General features: G+C 24.4%; 1 protein-coding gene across 1 annotated transcript in view; it reads right to left on the bottom strand.

Moving 5' to 3' along the window:
* The window catches only part of LOC101236913 (ubiquitin carboxyl-terminal hydrolase 20), a 29,392-nt gene extending 11,187 nt beyond the window's left edge, over positions 1 to 18,205 (bottom strand). The window contains exons 1-18 of the mRNA XM_065790683.1: positions 18,064 to 18,205; positions 12,804 to 12,873; positions 10,869 to 11,006; positions 9,237 to 9,315; positions 8,686 to 8,845; positions 8,346 to 8,444; positions 7,070 to 7,155; positions 6,938 to 6,986; positions 6,752 to 6,854; positions 6,607 to 6,677; positions 5,064 to 5,097; positions 3,686 to 3,731; positions 3,476 to 3,590; positions 3,286 to 3,357; positions 3,136 to 3,213; positions 2,264 to 2,376; positions 1,911 to 1,977; positions 1,742 to 1,780 (exon numbers count right to left, since the gene is read on the bottom strand). Coding sequence (XP_065646755.1) covers positions 1,742 to 1,780; positions 1,911 to 1,977; positions 2,264 to 2,376; positions 3,136 to 3,213; positions 3,286 to 3,357; positions 3,476 to 3,590; positions 3,686 to 3,731; positions 5,064 to 5,097; positions 6,607 to 6,677; positions 6,752 to 6,854; positions 6,938 to 6,986; positions 7,070 to 7,155; positions 8,346 to 8,444; positions 8,686 to 8,845; positions 9,237 to 9,315; positions 10,869 to 11,006; positions 12,804 to 12,873; positions 18,064 to 18,109 — 1,465 coding nt within the window. The 5' untranslated portion in view covers positions 18,110 to 18,205. The remainder of the gene's footprint in view (positions 1 to 1,741; positions 1,781 to 1,910; positions 1,978 to 2,263; positions 2,377 to 3,135; positions 3,214 to 3,285; positions 3,358 to 3,475; positions 3,591 to 3,685; positions 3,732 to 5,063; positions 5,098 to 6,606; positions 6,678 to 6,751; positions 6,855 to 6,937; positions 6,987 to 7,069; positions 7,156 to 8,345; positions 8,445 to 8,685; positions 8,846 to 9,236; positions 9,316 to 10,868; positions 11,007 to 12,803; positions 12,874 to 18,063) is intronic.
* Between the last annotated feature and the right edge of the window lie 289 nt (positions 18,206 to 18,494).

Here is an 18,494-nt window from a genome sequence, read left to right on the forward strand (position 1 = left end):
ACACATAAGCAGGGTTTTTTTAACGTGTTACATTTTTCCTGGTGTTTTTTAAAATTTATAACCACAATAAATTTTCAACCCTTTAATTAAGACTATATTAACTTACAAAGAAAAGAGGACCCGGAACAAAGGTCACAGAGAGGAAAAGCAATAGCCATCAAAGGTTCAAATCCTCTGCTTGGATAAGAATTTTTTTTTGTCTGTGTTTTAATCTTGTTTTTAAAATACATCAACATAAATACAAGATATCAAAACAAAACAGTTTAAGAAAAAAACTTTTCATTGTTAGAGAAGTTTTTACAAGGTTTTTTTTACATTAAACGGTTTGCAAACTCAACTTACAGATGTCCGTACATAACATTATATAACTGGTTTTTTTACACTTGCATATTAGATATTATTAAGAGGCCATCCATAAATGATGTAAGTGATTTTTCTTGGTTTTTCAACCCTATCCCCACTTTCTTAAACTCTGTCAATTTTTGGCCAACATCCCTCTTTTCCCCCTTTATTTACTAACATTTATTGATGGCCCCTAATAATAAAATTCTATTTAATTGTAACTTATTTAGATGTAATTTTTATATTTTTTTAGAAAACATATAATCTTTTTTAGAAAACATAAACCTTAGTACTGCTATGCCAATCAAGAACACCATTAGTGCAAAAATTAAACTTTTAAGTCAAGTGTTGAATGCAATTCCTTATAAGATTTTGCACCGGTCAAAAATTCAAGAAAACCTAATATAAAGAATAAGTGGTCTTTAAAGTCATAATAAGCATAGTAAGATATTTACACATTAGTCTACTAAACAGTTTTTGACAATTCTACCCTTAGGTTGTTCATGATTGGCAGGGCAGAGTAGCTCAGTGGTTTAGTATGCTGTCCTCAGTGCTAACACCCCAACATTTTTGTGGATTCAAACCTACCGCTAAGGGTTAAACCTACCGCTACCTTCAATCTTGACGCTTTTTTAAATACAGAACAAAATTGTTTTAGCAAAAAAGACTTATAATTGTCACATAATTTTTAAAAGTTATCTATTTTATACACAAGTATTCAATAAATGATACACAACCATTCAGTTAATGATACGCAAATTCAACTTAAATTACTTATGCTAACACTTAAGTTAAAAAATAAAAAAATAAAAAATAAAATTTTTTTTCTTATACATTGTTTCAATTCTTCAAACTTTCATTGAGTCACTTTGTCTGCTTTATTGCTTTTACAAAAGATTCATTAACTTTTTAACCAGTAAAATTCTATTCAATAAAACTGCAATTACTAAGAGATATTAGAAATAGCAAGATAAAGGCAATAAGTAAACAGGTAAGAAGTAAAAAGTAATTACTATAGGTAATTACAAATCAAAGGTTTTCAACAAAGTCTGGCATGCTAGATTTTCCCACTAGCTATTTCATAAGGTGTACCAGGTAAAGTTTTTATAAACTATGGAACTTTTCTCTTGAATTAAAGTATTAAAGTTATCATTGAACGAAAACATTCTTTTGAACCTGCAGTCACTACTGAGATAAGATTTTAATCTTTCTTATCTACATTAATAATCTTTCAAAAAAAAAAAAAGATTAAAAATCAACCACATTGGAAAAAAAAACTTTAAAAGCTATAAACACTATTAAACTATATAACATCAACAACACTTAACATCAATAACGAGTTCATTTAAATAATTGACATAGTGTTATATTAATTCAAAAAACTTATAATAAATAATACCTAAATGTTTGCATAGTATATTGTAATTTGAGACAGGTCCTATAACAAAATAAGTTCAAAAACCTAAAATATGCATAATAAAACTTCTACAGCTATCTCCCTAATATTCATCGTAATTATTTAAATATTTTCATACAATTGGGAATATTCAAATTATAAATTCACATACCAGGTTTGATGCATGCATTAAATTTAGTGAACCATTCCGATGATATATAATATTTTTCTTTATAGTTCTATATTGAAAAAATATTTTAGGTTATATATATATATATATATATATATATATATATATATATATATATATATATATATATATAAATATATATATATATATATATAAATATGATATTATTAGGTAATCTGATCATGGTTGTACATATATAAAAATTTCTGGTAGCTAGTGTAAAATAATTTCTGGTTGATCTAGTGTAAAAAAATTTCTAGTAGCTACAGTGTAAAATAATTTCTGGTAGTTATAGTGTAAAATAGATGATTTATAATAAAAAGAGACTTTCTAACCTTATTTGAATTTAGTTGAGCATTGATTTCCTTGCGAAACATTTCAGCTGTGTTGTCTTTCAGAGTATAAAATAATACATAAGCTTCTGTATTCAACACGGAAGTTTCTGAAACTAATTTTTAAAAAATACAAGAGTAAAATTTTTTTCTCCTTAAAGGAAAATCCAGAAGACTTTTGATTTTAAAACTCTCGTTTGATTTTAATAGATATAATCCCACTAATCAAAAGTAGATAAATTTTTTTCAGAAACTTAGGAGTTTTCTCTTAAACTTAGGATAATAAATTAATTGTTTTGAATTTCAAGAGAAATTATTGAGGTGAGGAATGCTTATGAGTATTTACCATATCAATACTTAGAATTATCTTTGAGCAGGATACGACCATTTAACGAAGTTATACAAAATAAATATACTTATATAAAAAATCTTTTTCTACACAAAAAGGAAAAAATGTTGAATATAAAATTTAAAACAAAGTTTTTCTGTTTTTCAACAACGTGACTTTAATTCTTTTAACTTTTCTATAAAAAAAGAAAAAAAAAAAAAAAAAAGATCAACGACAAAGTTAAACAACAAAGGAAAATAAATACTTTGTTTTGTGAAAAAAAAAAAAAAAAATTTGCATAACCAAAGAAAAATGACTAATCATATTTCTTTGGTTATGCCATTTGGTTATTCATATTTTTTTATCTTAAATAGATATGTAATTGTAATATTACAATTATATATTTATTAAAAATAAAAAAAATATTATAATTATATATCTATCAAGCATAACAAAATATCATAACTACAACATAACCAACACAATTTTTATGAAGGAAAAATTTTTAATCAATTTTGAAAAATAACTTTTTTGAAAAAAAAAATACCTTCTGTCACATGAGAATCATTAAACTCGTACCACTTGCCATTAATATAGTTTTTAGCATGTGCAATATAATGACCACCTAGATGTTAAAAAAAACATAAAAAAACAAAAATTAAAATAAATCAAAAAAAAAAAAGAAAAAAAAAGGCACCTCCAACTGATCCGAAGTGAGTTATTACTGCTGTAAGATCATACTTTGAACAAGAAGATGACTTTTGACAATCTAAATTATTTATAATTTGTTTCTATGAACCATTAAAAAAATCTATAAGAAATTCCTCTTCTTCCTCCTTTGTTTCTGCAATTTAGCAAACCAATTTAAATATCAAATAGTAATTAACCTTTTGAAAGAAACATTTCCATGTCCAAGTCTTTGAGAGGAAAGGAAATATAAGTACTAATTTTTGAGGAATAAAATAGTTCATGACGAAATCTTTTCAAATGGATGCATAAAACCTAAAACAATAAAAACAATGTTAAAAAAATATATTAACAAAAAATAAATGTTAAACTTTACCATTTTTTAAAATGTTGAATTATTCCTTACTTACTTCAGGTAGCGAATTGACTCTTGAATACTTGATACCATTTCGCAATCTTTAACAAGAGTATAAAAACTCAATTTTTTTGGCAATTAAAGATTTTTTCCAAGAAATATTAAATAAAAATAATTTTTCAAACATAAAACTTTAAGTTTGTATTAATTAACAGTAGTATAAAAATTTTTTTTTTAAACAAAAAATACTGTAACATATATGAGGGGTATTCAAATATGCAAATAAAGTTATCTTTTGAATTTTTTTTTTTGTAATAATAACTTTTACAGTTTCTTTTCTATTTATTTTTTTCTTATAATAAAATAATTTGAATAAATAAAGACCTATATTATTGTCTTATAGTTTTGAAAAAATTTTCTAGGATAACTTAAAGAGAAAAGAAAAAGAAAACAAAAAATTTACAGCAACTAGGCAAAAAAATTAAACATTCCAGCTAATTTTCATTGACAGATGACAAACAAAAATGAGTTAAACTGACAAATGACAGAGTTAAGTTGAACTGACATTGCCAGATGCCCAAACCAAGTCGAGTTGAACTGACAGATAAGAAAGTTGGGTTAAATTGATATTGACAGGCTGACAAACAGGTGACAAACAACGTTGAGTTTAATAATGTTGACAAAAATTTTTTAGTATATTTTGTAATTTTAGATATTTCAAACATAATAGGTATACTATCTAAGCAATATTTATATATTATACATTTATATTATATATTTCTATATATAATATAAATGGTTACTAACAACACTATATTCAAACAGCAATATTGATATACATTTCTATGCATTAGAAATATTCTTACACTAAGATAAACTTCTATTATTCAAAATAAGCTTATTAATTCATATTTTGATATTTCTTTGGTTTTTTTAATAAAATAAAATAAACAACAACAACAACAAAACACGATAAAAGTATTAACAAATGAAAAACAGACATAAAAACAAAAAAATATAGATAGAATTTTCATCATTAACAATATACTTTAAAAAAGTAAAATAAATGATAATGAAACAGAATATAGTATATATAACAGAATATAGTATATATAACAGAATATAGTATATATAACAGAATATAGTATATATAACAGATTATAGTATATATAACAGAATATAGTATATATAACAGAATATAGTATATATAACAGAATATAGTATATATAACAAAATATAGTATATATAACAGAATATATGGTAACATATCGGAATATATGGTAAGATCATTAATTTGCATATGGTAAAATTGCTTATGATAAATTTCAATACAGGGAATATATTATTATCATTAATTTTTAATTTGCTTTATCATTACTAATTAATTTGCTGTACTTTGCTCAAATATATTTAAACATGTTTAAAGAACATACTTTTTGCATTTCTCACAGCTGTACATATTGTCACCTATAAATATAATTAAAAAATATCTTCATTATTATTATATATTTAAAAAATATTAGAAATAAATAATTAGGAGTAGGATAATGGTCAACTAACTTGCAACTCATAATATGGCAAAAAGTTAAGGAGTAAAAATCTGTAAGGATTATACAGCCTTGGCAATCAATGCACCCCCTCCCCGATTACCTTTATTTCCTAAAGTTATTTAACAAATGGGTAAAATGGCAAAACAACTATACAATTTTCAATAAGGAAAAGAACAAAAACAAAAAAAGTATTTAAAAAAAAATTGATCTTGCTCTTTCAATGGTGTCTGATGGTGCTTTTAGTGGTGTCTGATGGTGCTTCAATGATATATTAGTATTAAATTGTGTTTGATTGTGTTACCCAGTGTATTAGAATTACCAAACTTTTTTTTTCTTTAGGAACCAAAATAATAAGATAACAGCAATAATATAAAAATTGGATAAATTTTCGAATCATAAAAGTAAGTTATAAATCCCTTGCAAACATATTTATTTTAAAGCTACATTAAAAATATAGTAAAAAAACTTTCCAGACAATAGAAACTTCTCCAAAAAATTTTATAATAGTTTTTATGTCTAATAAAAAAGACATAATCGCTATTCAAAATCTTTTGTGTTTTTATTTAAACTAACTTTTGTAAAACAATTTTGTGTTGCTATCTAAGTTAACTTTTGTAAAGAAATTTAGAAATTCAAGCTCTCTTCATTAATATTCAGAGATATAAGAAAGCGGCAACTATGAAATAAAAATTCTTTAACTGATGTGTTAATCAACATCCAGGTTAGATTAAGTTTCATTTCTGTACCAATTATTATATGAGATATGTTACTTAAAATAGTCCCAAAGTTTATATATAAGAAAAGATAGATTTTCCTAGAAATTCTATATGAATTACAGGTGTACAGTCTTTAAATAGAAATTTTATCACCATATTGCTAAGCTAAGTACGCAAAATTATATATATATATATATATATATATATATATATATATATATATATATATATATATATATATATATATATACATATACATATATATATATACATATATTAGGGTGTCCCAAAAGAAGCATTTTTGAAAATTTGAAATTATGTAAACTTCATATTTTTAACTAAAATCTTGTGTAAACCTTATAGTGTTTGTAAACTTCAAATATTTTTTTATCCCCTCAGCAGGAGAGAAGTTTGTTGTTTCTTTAACAGGTTATTTTACTGGTTATTCTTTAAGAGAAAATTATATTTATTTATGGCTTTTTTTTATAAATATAAACTTTAATAACAATTTTAGTAAAATAAATTTTAACAAAATTTCATTTACTAAAAATTAATCTTATATCATTTTTATGAACCAATATGTAAGTTTAAAAACTAAAAACATATTTTAAATGATTCTTGTACACCACTACTGATATGTTGACTGATATGGCTGACTGTTGCATGATTTTGTGCATACAAACCTTTAATAACAACAAATTTAAAACAACCTTTTAATTCATCATTTGTGAAAAAAGCTTTCAAACAATCTTGCAGCTGAATATTTGGTCCAGTAAGCCAACTAAACATAATAGTTATAAATGTTAGACATTTTTCCAACAGTAATCTAAAACTGAAAATGGTGAAAATAAATACCTCTTCATCCAATACCAAGCATAAGAGATCCATCCAGTATCAGTAACTATACCAGACGATGGTAGAGCATATTGAGTGTGAATTCTTGATAATTCTTCCTTATCTAGAAGAAATTTCTAAAATAAAATCTAACACCAATAATTGAAATAATCTGTAAAATGAATTTAAAATATATATAATACAAACTTGGTATAGGTAACGATAAATCCTGAAACGTTTCTAATCGACTTGAAAGCTAAAAAAAGAGCCAACAAATTTGTATTTTTACCTTTTAAAAACTTTATGCATTTAATAATAATAAGCAAAATAAAATCTAACCCGATTGCAAGTGAGACACTGAACTGAACTAAGTAACTTTCCGTCAAAAACACTGGTTATAATGCTTGTGTACTCTGTTTGATGAACTGAAAGGAAAAGTCGTCATCTGACAACAGTAGTTTAAAATAATCATCAGAAAACAAATAACAATAATTATAACAATAATAAGAAATATTTTAATTAATAAAACAAAATATTGCTTGTAATTTGTTTATAAACCTTCTATAATAATTCATTTTATATAAAAGGTGATTTTTGTTTGTTCTCTATAAAAATATCTTCACAAAAATAACCATACAAAATTTTTATAGAAAATACTGAGTAGGTGTTACTGTATTTTTTTCTTTTTTATTTAATTTAACTTTACTCATTAATAATTAAGCAAATTAAAACTTTTACTCATTAATAATTAAGCAAATTAAAACTTTTACTAATTCCTAAAATTTTTATAATTCCTAAGCAAAATAAAAGTTTGCATGACTTATTTAAGGATTTCCTTTGGTTGAGGGATATATCACATCACGTGCTTCAAATAGCATAAGATTAATATTTTAAAACAATAAAAACCAAGTTGACAATTGTTCACCAGAAATCCATATAGTTTATACTCATGAGATAGGTTGTAAGTTGATAGTTTTAACCAGGTAAAATGTTCAACATGATTGCTCAAAAAAGCAACAGAATACAATTCTGCTTTATTCTTAGGCAGGGTTGATAGGTTTAAACAAAATAATTTAAACAAATGGTTTAAACCATGGTTTAAATGATTTGAAAAAATATCAATTTAAACAAAATAAATATTTTTTAAACAACTTTAAATTTACAGCAGGAAAGTAAAGGTTTATGTTACAAATAGAACTATACTTTTGAAATAAATACTTATTCTGAATGCACCTATTTAAAAGCATAAAGATGCTTCTTAAAATTTAAAATAATTATTCTTAAAATAAAAATAATTATTGAAACTAAAAATTTTGAAAGCCTTGAAATACAAAATTATCAATACTGATTTTAAAATGCATTTTTGCATGAAAGAAGCCACACAAGCACTGACATAGTAATCTAACATTACTATGTCAATGTAATAACTAAATCAACATTACAAAATGTGATTAAGTAATGCTAGTAAATTTAAATCAAAAATTTCATATAAAATATCTAAAGTATTGCAAAGGTCTATACTTCAAATTATGAAATTAAAAATTAAATAAAAAATTATGTCTCTCCATAAATAACCGTTTTTTTTTTTAAATAAAGTTTTATATATAAAATTTACCTTTACTCTTTTTGATTTTTTGTTTCTGAGACCAGGAAATAGTTCTTTTTTTAGAGTTGAATGTTTTACTTTCATGTAGGTCTTGAGATTCTGAAGATTCTAAAGAATAACAATAAAAATTCATCACCTAGTTCATTTTCAAGTCAAACCTGTGATTCTTTTTGCTTTAAAATGTTCAAAAAAAAAATTTTGAATCAAAAATATTTTAGTAAAACTTGTCATTAAGAGTTAAAACACGCACAATAAAATAAGAAACTATGATAAAGCATGATACCAAAAGAAAACAAGAGAAAAATGATGAACAACAAATCACAAGAAAACATGATAAACGATAACTAACCATGAGAAGCATTACCGCCAAGTAACTTTTTCTGAGTAACAGTACAATCCTCCTCATCCATTGATTCATCTTCTTCATTGTTTTTATCTAAGTCAATGACAGGACATTTTAATTCTTCATGCAAACGATCCATTAAACAACGTAAAAATTCTTGGGTATCCTAAAATAAAACATAAATAAAAATAAATCAAAAAATATAAAATAAACAATGAAATTATATAATAAATAATAAATACTTCATTAAGCTTTTTTACAAAAAATATCAACACACATCAAGCATAATTATCTTAAATATTGCATACTTAGCTAAGCAATATGAATAGGACATAACACTGAAATAGGGGGCTGCTGAGATCTTCAATGCATACATCAAATGAGAAAATAGGGAGAACATGCAAGTGTTGCTACATTGACTAAGAGTTTGGGTTGAGTCAGCAGACACAATATAACATATATATATATATATATATATATATATATATATATATTTATATATATATATATATATATATATATATGTATTCATTATCTTTTTCTAGAGCTCTACATACCTGTTGTGAAAAACCTCTAAAAATAGAATTATGGATACGAATTGCACGCAACAAATTGGTTGGATTTAAATACTTTACCCTATTTAAAAATTTAAACATTTAAATTAGTAAAAAAACTAATCTAATTTTTTTAATTTTATATAAACATATAATATAATTTTATCTAATATATATATATATATATATATATATATATATATATATATATATATATATATATATATATATATATATATATATATATATATATAGATCTATAGTTTGTTGTCTTTGGGAAGAGCGGAAGGAAAAAAGTGATTCTTACGGCAACACATACGTCACTTTTAATTACTTTTGATTTTCGTCCAACATTTGCGTGTTGTCAGAAAGTAAAAACCATTGATTTAATTACAAATTAATCGTTTTTTAAAAAAGCTGCAAAAACGCAAATTTAATTGATAATTAATCTTAATGTTTTTAACAATATAAACAATGTTTTTATTTTTATTTTTTTTAATAAAATGTTTTTATTTTTGTTTTTTTTAATAAAATGTTTTAATTTTTAACTTTTTTACTGTAAATCATGCACGGAGTGTTGCTACATCCACTATCTTATAGCCTGACTCACTAGGGAGTGCTGCTACACCCACTGACAAATAGCCTGACTCACAACGGAGTGCTGCTACATTTACTATCTTTTAGCCTGACTCGCAAGGGAGTGCTGCTCCATCGACTGAGGGTTTGGTTGGGGCAGGCAGTCTATCAATTATAAAAAAAAAAATCCGGTCTTGCATTTTAACTTTTACTTTTTGTCAACAAAATATGGAAGAAAACTTTCAGACAACATATAAGTGTATATATAGAACCCTTAGATGTTGTCCGAAAGTTTTTTCCATATTTTGTTGACAAAAAGTAAAAATTAAAATTCAAGACCGGAATTTTTTTTTTTTAATAATAATAGACTGCCTGCCCCAACCAAACCCTCAGTCGATGTAGCAGCACTCCCTTGCGGGTCAGGCTATTTGTCAGTCGATGTAGCAGCACTCCCTTGCGTGTCAGGCTATTTGTCAGTCGATGTAGCAGCACTCCCTTGCGAGTCAGGCTATTTGTCAGTTGATGTAGCAGCACTCCCTTGCAAGTCAGGCTATAAGATAGTCGATGTAGCAACACTCCGCGCATGATTTACAGTAAAAAAAATAAAAATAAAAACATTTTAATAAAAAAAATAAAAATAAAAACATTTTATTAAAAAAAATAAAAATAAAAACATTGTTTATATTGTTAAAAACATTCACAATGTTTTAAAAACATTCAGAATGTTTTTAAAAACATTCCGGTCAATTAAATTTGCATTTTTGTGGTTTTTTTATATAACAATTAATTTGTAATTAAATTCATGTTTTTTACTTTCGTCCAACACGGAAATGTTGTACTAAAGTAAAAAGTAATTTAAAGTGACTTATATGTTGGCGTAAGAATCCCTTTTTTCCTTCCGCTCTTCCCAAAGCCAACAAACTATAGATCTATAGATCTATATATATATATATATATATATATATATATATATATATATATATATATATATATATATATATATATATATATATATATATATATACATATAAAATAGATATAATAATAAAAAAAAATTACCTATCTTTACTCCATAAGTCTGAAATAAGGTTTTTGTAGCACTTTGCTACAGTCAACTTTGTTTTGTCAACCCCATCTTTATTTTCAAATTTAATTGATACATCATTACATTTAAGAAAGTACTTTGTGAGTGGAGAACTAAACAATAACATGATTATTTTATTTGATAAAACATTTCAGTATACACCACACTTTTAAAATCAAAGCTTTTTGTCCAAATATCTTAAATTCAATAGCCCTCTGTTTAAAACCTAGGATACTAAACAAATTGAATGTGACTTATACAACTGCATAACCATATATTAGTGATTCTTACTTTGATATAAGTCTTCTTTATGAAATAATTTGATGGTAATGTCAACCCGACATACCAGCATTGACAGTCTAGTGTGTTATTGTGCTCTTGATTGTCTCATGCAAAAACGGTTGAAAATTTTTTAGATTTTACAAGTGTTCTCAATTTTTACATTTTGTTGGTTATATATTATCTCTTACACTTTTCAGTATCTTTTTTAATATATTTTAAAAGTAAGTTTAGAAATTTTTGAAACTAACTTGTGTTTGAACCAATATTGAAACACTAAATTTAATTTACAGAGTTCCTTTTGTATTTAGGCAAGGTCTGAAAAAAAGCTAATGAATTCTAAAATGTTTAATGATGAATTTTTATTAAATAAAATTTTTTTGTCAATAAAAAATTGCTTAACTTTGAAACATGGCAAGTTGATAGTGGCTAATAAGGCCCATTGGAAGTCAAGTAATAAGGTCCATGAACTTTATTACAACACTATTCTAGCAAATATTAAAAACACTTAAATTTAGTATATTATATTATAGGCACCAGGCCTTTATCCTATATTATAATCTAATTAATTGAACTATATATAATCTACAATATACATACTAATGTATTATTATATAGACTATCTACATGTTCCAAATAACAACATTTTTGAAAAATCTATGCTGCCACCCCCTTAATGTGTTTTATATAATAAAATAACACTGGGTTTAAAAATTTTTTAAATAAAAAATATTTTAAGGGGTCCCCCAAGACCCTTGAACATTTAATGGGTCACTAATATTAATAAAAAAAGGTTTTTCAAAAGTAAGTCTTGTTCAGTCTCAAAAGAAGCAAAATTATATAAAAACTTCAAAAATAAGAGCGAATCTTATTTTTTATGTTTCACTTCCTTACTACTATGTTGTGCAAAAGCGCATTTTGTCAGTCAGTCCACCATGTCCCTGGTAGTACCGTGCTTAACTTGTTTTTCCGCACAATGGCCTTGTTCCTTGAGGTTCGTGTTTCAGAGTTAGAGAGTTGAGAGAAGGTTGTAACCACAAAAGTAGCTTTCTCGACTGTAGTGGCCTTCTTGGCCGGGGGAGGTGAATAATTAAAAAATATATATATGCATATATTTAAATTTAGAAAAAATGACTTTTAATGGAACTTAAAGTTTCACACCTACTGGCATTCATCAGCCATGAAATACAAAATCAAAATATAAAAAAACCGTTTAAAAATTACTAACTACAGTAGAATGAGTTCTGACATTATAGTACAAGAAAACATAATGGAAAACTAATCGCCGCTATCAAATAATGAAAGGAGAAATTCATTTTTGTGTCTATACTTAGAAACTAATTCGCCTCTTTTATTTAGTAGATTGTCTCCTTTGTAAAATAACATTTCGAATTTCTTGTTTAAAGGTGTAAAGTTATTTTCTTATAAATCCCATACTTCCATAGCTGTCTATGAAAGTAAGGGATTTATAAGAAAATAACTTTTATATATATATATATATATATATATATATATATATATATATATATATATATATATATAATATATATATAATAATAAATATAAATATCTATGAATAAACTACAAAGTTAATATTAAAAGGTTAATAAAGAGCAAGAATTAATATTTACCAGTTTGATAGAGCCTGTAGAGCAGAGTTCATATAGCATGTATTACCAATATTAATCAAGCCACATAAACCTTGAAAAGATTTTAAATTTTATATTAAAATTTAAAATATTAAAAAAAAATGTGTACAAGGTCTTTTATATTTTTTTTTCAAATTTTAGAATTACTTTGATAAAAAACAAACAAATTAAAAACAGTTTTATTTTGCATAAGTGAAAAAAAATATATATATATATATATTATTTGACTTAATGAACTTACAATATTTCTAGTAAATAGTAATACATATAGTAGTATATAGTATACTGTTTATATAGTATATGTTAGTTATTTGTAAGATTTTGTAAGATTCTTGAACCTTTACAACATGTTTGAGCAAGTCGAGTGCCAGAAGTAATGCAGCATACTGTTGCTGAAGTTTCTGAACTACAACTTACGTACTCTGAAATGTAACATCAGCAGATAATGTAAAAATTTACATTAGAAGTTTATTTGAAAGAAAAAACGAATTAATTGTCCTAAAAAATTGAACCCCTAATTTCTTTAGAACTTCTTTAAAATAAATTTATTATTTTCTATTGATGGAAAAACTGTTTAAACGAATGGTTTAAAAATTAAATAGAGCATGGATTCCCCGTATGAAGAAGAGAAAACAAACTACATTTTTTCTGAACTTCTGACTCCTTTTGAACTGATAAGTTAGACAAAGGAGAATGTATAAGTATTTAGACAATTTTAGTTTTTTAAAGAACTTGTGATTTTTATAAACCTTTAGTTATTTCAAACACTTTAATATTTTGAAAAAAATACTTTAACAAACATTTTTCTTTACCCCTTAAGTAGTCAAGTGGTTTTGTTATTTGGCAACACCAGTTAACACCAGGAATCCTCAAGAAAAGTTCAGATGAGTCAAGAAGTTCAAAATTCGATGTTTTCATTCCCTTCCAGCCAAAACAGAAAACCAGATTGTCTGTTGCACTCAAATTGATCCTACAATGTTAACAAAATCATTCACTGATTTTACAACTGATTTGGCTCAAATGTAAAAGATCAAATGACTGTTGAAGCAAATCTGGTGTGCATCATCGTGCAAGATTTATACACAATGAGATGTACATCTTGAAACATGTCATTTTGGATCAACAGATTGCATTGGTTGACCCGAATTAACATCATAAATTAAAAAGAACGACTGATTTTATTAGGCTGTTTCACTCAAAAGACTTTTTAAAAGAATCACATATCAGTTATCGAACCCAAAGTTTATCGTCAGCACATCACTGATATGCAGTGGTATTGTGATACAGACACAGCTGCTTCTGATGATTAAATACCTGTATTTAACTGAAGATTAAGTTGTCTTTGCAATATTCGATGAAAACATTTTAAATAGTAAATGATCTGCTGTGGCCTTGAAGCTGTACAACAACTAAAGAGGAAAAGAAATAAAGCTTGAAAAACCATCTTTCCCAAAGGTCAATGGTAGCAACATACCTTTTTTTTGTCTCTTTAACTGGTCCACATTTATGGCTACTATTTAACCTAACCAAGGTTCTTATATCTTGTATAAAATGTTATATATGTAGATTTTTTACATTTGCACATATAACATTTGATTATTTTTATATTATGTCATATTAAATACTATGCAATAAAGCTGTACTTATTTAGAGATCCAGTTTGAATAGTGTTGATTATTTGCAATTGGTAAAAGAGTTTATAAAATGGTTTGTTTTTCTATTATATCCATAACTTCAATAGATCAATTAATGTGCTTAGTTTAATGCGCTGTCATTGGTGCCGCTTTGTGAGGATTTAAATCTCCCCCTTAACACTATATCTTTATTTTTTAACCTGACCATATAGATTTGTAGCAAAATTTTTTTAGCATATTTTTTTATAAACCTTTAGTTATTTCAAACACTTTAATATTTTGAAAAAAATACTTTGACAAACATTTTTCTTTACCTCTTAAGTAGTCAAGTGGTTTTGTTATTTGGCAACACCAGTTAACACCAGGAATCTTCAAGAAAAGTGCGGATGTGTCAAGAAGTTCAATTTAGTTCAAAAGTTCATTTTAGGTATTTTTAGCAAAAAAGATTTTTAATTGTTAAAATAAAATGTTAAACATTTTTCTAGCTACAGGCTTTTCTCTTTTTTTGCCTCCACAGCAGCACCTTCTGGAGTAATTTAGTGGGAAATCTGCATTTTTTGCCGTAAAAAACATTTAAAAAAGGCCCAATTTGGCACCCAAATAAATTCAACGCTGTCAAAAACAGTCTAGAATAGCCACTGTAATATATATTATAAATAATATCTATACTATATATAATAATTATATTGTATATAATACCTATAAAACTTTAAAAGTGATTTATTTTGTATTTTAGAAAAATCAAAAATGATTTTAAAAAAAAGGGTGCCAAAGGTAGGATTTGAACCAGGGTACGTTGCTTCTGAAACTCTGCAAGCTAATTACTTCAGCCACATAGGCGTGTTGTCTGACAAACATAATAAAGCTTATTTACTATTTCATAAAGTCTTTTTATAAAGAAAAGACTTTATGAAATAGTAAATGAGCTTTATTAAAAATTTGCTCCCCATAGTTTGTTATAGTGTATAATATCTATATCTATATATATATATATATATATATATATATATATATATATATATATATATATATATATATATATATATATATATATATATATATATATATATATATATATATATATATATATATATATATATATATATATATATGTTACAGGCAAAATGAGTTAAATATTATTTAACTTGTTTTTTATTATTACTATTAAGAAATGTTTATTTTTTTCTTTTTTTTTATATTAAATTACTAAATTTAATATTACATTAAAAATTTTTTTTCATATAAACAAATTGTTTTTCTCGACATTTGTGTAAACGAATTAAAATATGTTAATTTTTTCAAATGATTATTTCTTAAAGAATCATTTTACAAAATTTCTAACTGAAAATGTAACAAAAAATTAGTAAGTAACAAATAAAAAAATTATCATTTTTTTATTTGTTACTCACTAATTTTTTAAAATTAAAAATTATTTTATTAAGGATTTTGTTGTGAAAGCAAAGATTATTTTTCCAAACACTATTTGGTAAAATTATATCATTGTATATATCATTTATTAAAAAATAATTGCTGCACTCTACTTGGGTTATAAAAAATGTTTATATATATATATATAATATATATAATATATATATATATATATATATATATATATATATATATATATATATATATATATATATATATATATATATATATATATATATATATTTAAATCAAAATTATTATTATTTATTTAATCAGAATAAAATTACATATTTTTATTAAATTAGTTTTAAATTAAATCATATATTTTTTTTATCAGAATTAAATTATATTATTATGATCTTTGCTTCAAGCTTAAAGTATTAGCATTTTTCAAGCGAAAAAAATTAATCACTACAATAAACAAAATAAAATAATTATAAATTATATATTATTATATAGAAATTTAAATAAATTTTTTTGATGCAATCAAAAGTTGCATAAATATTCTTGTTCTCGCAAGATAATATATAAAAGTTTTTACTATATATATTTCTTTTATGTTCTTTTTTTTTTTTTTTTACGTTCAATTTAATAACTTTGTATAAAAATAAATTAAAAAAAATTGTTGTTAACTATAAACAATTTTGTTCTCTGTTACAAAATATTTCGATAAAATAATCAGCTTAAAAGAGAATAAGATTTTGTAAATTTTAATTTTATTTGAGTTTTTTTCATTAGTAAATAGCGCTTACATCTAACATAATTGACATTCAAACTTTTGTAACAAACTTTTTTGCATAGTCGTCATTCAAAAGTTAATGTGGTTTTTTATAAAGTTAATTACTTTTTTTATCTTACCATTTATAGAATAATTTAAAAGTTAAAAAATGATGAAAAGTGGCTTAATGGAAAATCCTCTAAGTGTACATAAACTCACTGCAGCTAAATGCTTTAAAACAAGGCCTGACGTTATGTATATAAATGCCTTTAAGACTTTAGAAGTGCTTTATTTTGTATTTAAAAAAAAATTGAAAAAATTTTAGAAAAAAAAAAGGTACCAGTGGTAGGATTTGAACCACAGTGCTTTGCATCAGAAGCTCTGCAAACTAACCATTTCAGCCACTAAGGTGTATTGCTCAAGAAAAGTTTTTATGCTATTTAATAAACAAAAGACTTTATAAAATGGCTATAAATCAAAATTAAGGAGATGTTGCAGGAATGCACTTTTCAAGTGAAAGTAAAACTATAAAACTTGATATATATTCTAACATTATATAATTTGAAGTTACATAAGTTAAATATTTGTATACATTTTCATTCATGGCTTTAATGGCTGCCAAGAGTTCCATGTCAAACACGCTTGAAAGGTCACTACTACTACTACTACTACTACTACTACTACTACTACTACTACTAACAGCACTATTAAGTTCAGCAATAATATATAAGATATTAATATATACGTGACCATACTATCACATTTGACTATGTTGTAAACTTTAAACAAACTATCTTTTGGTCTTTAAATTACTGGAACCTAATTGGAATTATTGGAACTTAATTAGAGTTATTGGAACTTAATTGGAATTACTGGAACCTTATTGGAATTATTGGAACTTAATTGGAAATATTGAGCAATTTTTTTCCAGATCAAAAAACATATTCTGTATATAAAGTTGCCTATTTTTAAAAACTTTTTTTCAGCTTAAAATTTTGGATAAAAGAGTAATTAAATGCATGAATAAAAATTTGAATAAAAAAATATACTCAAGAATTCGCTTAATAAGCTTGTAAAGCAAATATATTTTAACTGATAAGAAAATGCAGAAAAAAGCCGTTTTTCAGAAAAACTAATATTATTTAAACTCATATTATATACCCATACTTATATTATATTATATACCCATATTCATATATTAAAGACCAATAATAATCATTACCTCATATTCCTTAACAAATATATATATATGTATGTATATATATATATATATATATATATATATATATATATATATATAAATTGACTAAAAAAACTAGGAGAAATGATGGTAATAAGAATGATAAATTGGTATGGTAATGGCAAGATATAATAATAGTGGTAATAAAAATTAATACTTTGAAAAATTCTGTTAAAAAAACTAGATGGCTATAAGGGCTAGGAGTAAACTAAAACAACAAACCTTGTGGAAACAATTCTTGCTGCTCTTCCATTAAATTAAGTTCCATTCAAAATAATGTATTAATTTACCTAACTTAAATATAGATTATTACAATAATATAGGAATATATAATATAATTACTAGATATTCAGTTTATACTTCGTTTATGTAATATATAAATTATGGTAAGGTTGAGGTTAACTTAAGTGATTAAAATTACCTTAACTATAGAAGAGCAGGACACTTTTGTATTTGTGTGTTTTTAAATGCTAACTTACTTAACTTTTTCTTATTTGAATTTAATAAAAAAAATTGTTATATAAATATAACATTGTTTAAATATTCTATTATTAACAAACTTATCTAATTAAATATTACTATTTATGCCTCTAAACAAAATCTATAACAGAATCATATCTAAAAATTAATCTAAACCTACTTAGAAGATTTGC

This window comes from Hydra vulgaris, chromosome 02, assembly GCF_038396675.1.
Source record: "Hydra vulgaris chromosome 02, alternate assembly HydraT2T_AEP".
In the NCBI taxonomy this organism is placed as follows: domain Eukaryota; kingdom Metazoa; phylum Cnidaria; class Hydrozoa; order Anthoathecata; family Hydridae; genus Hydra; species Hydra vulgaris.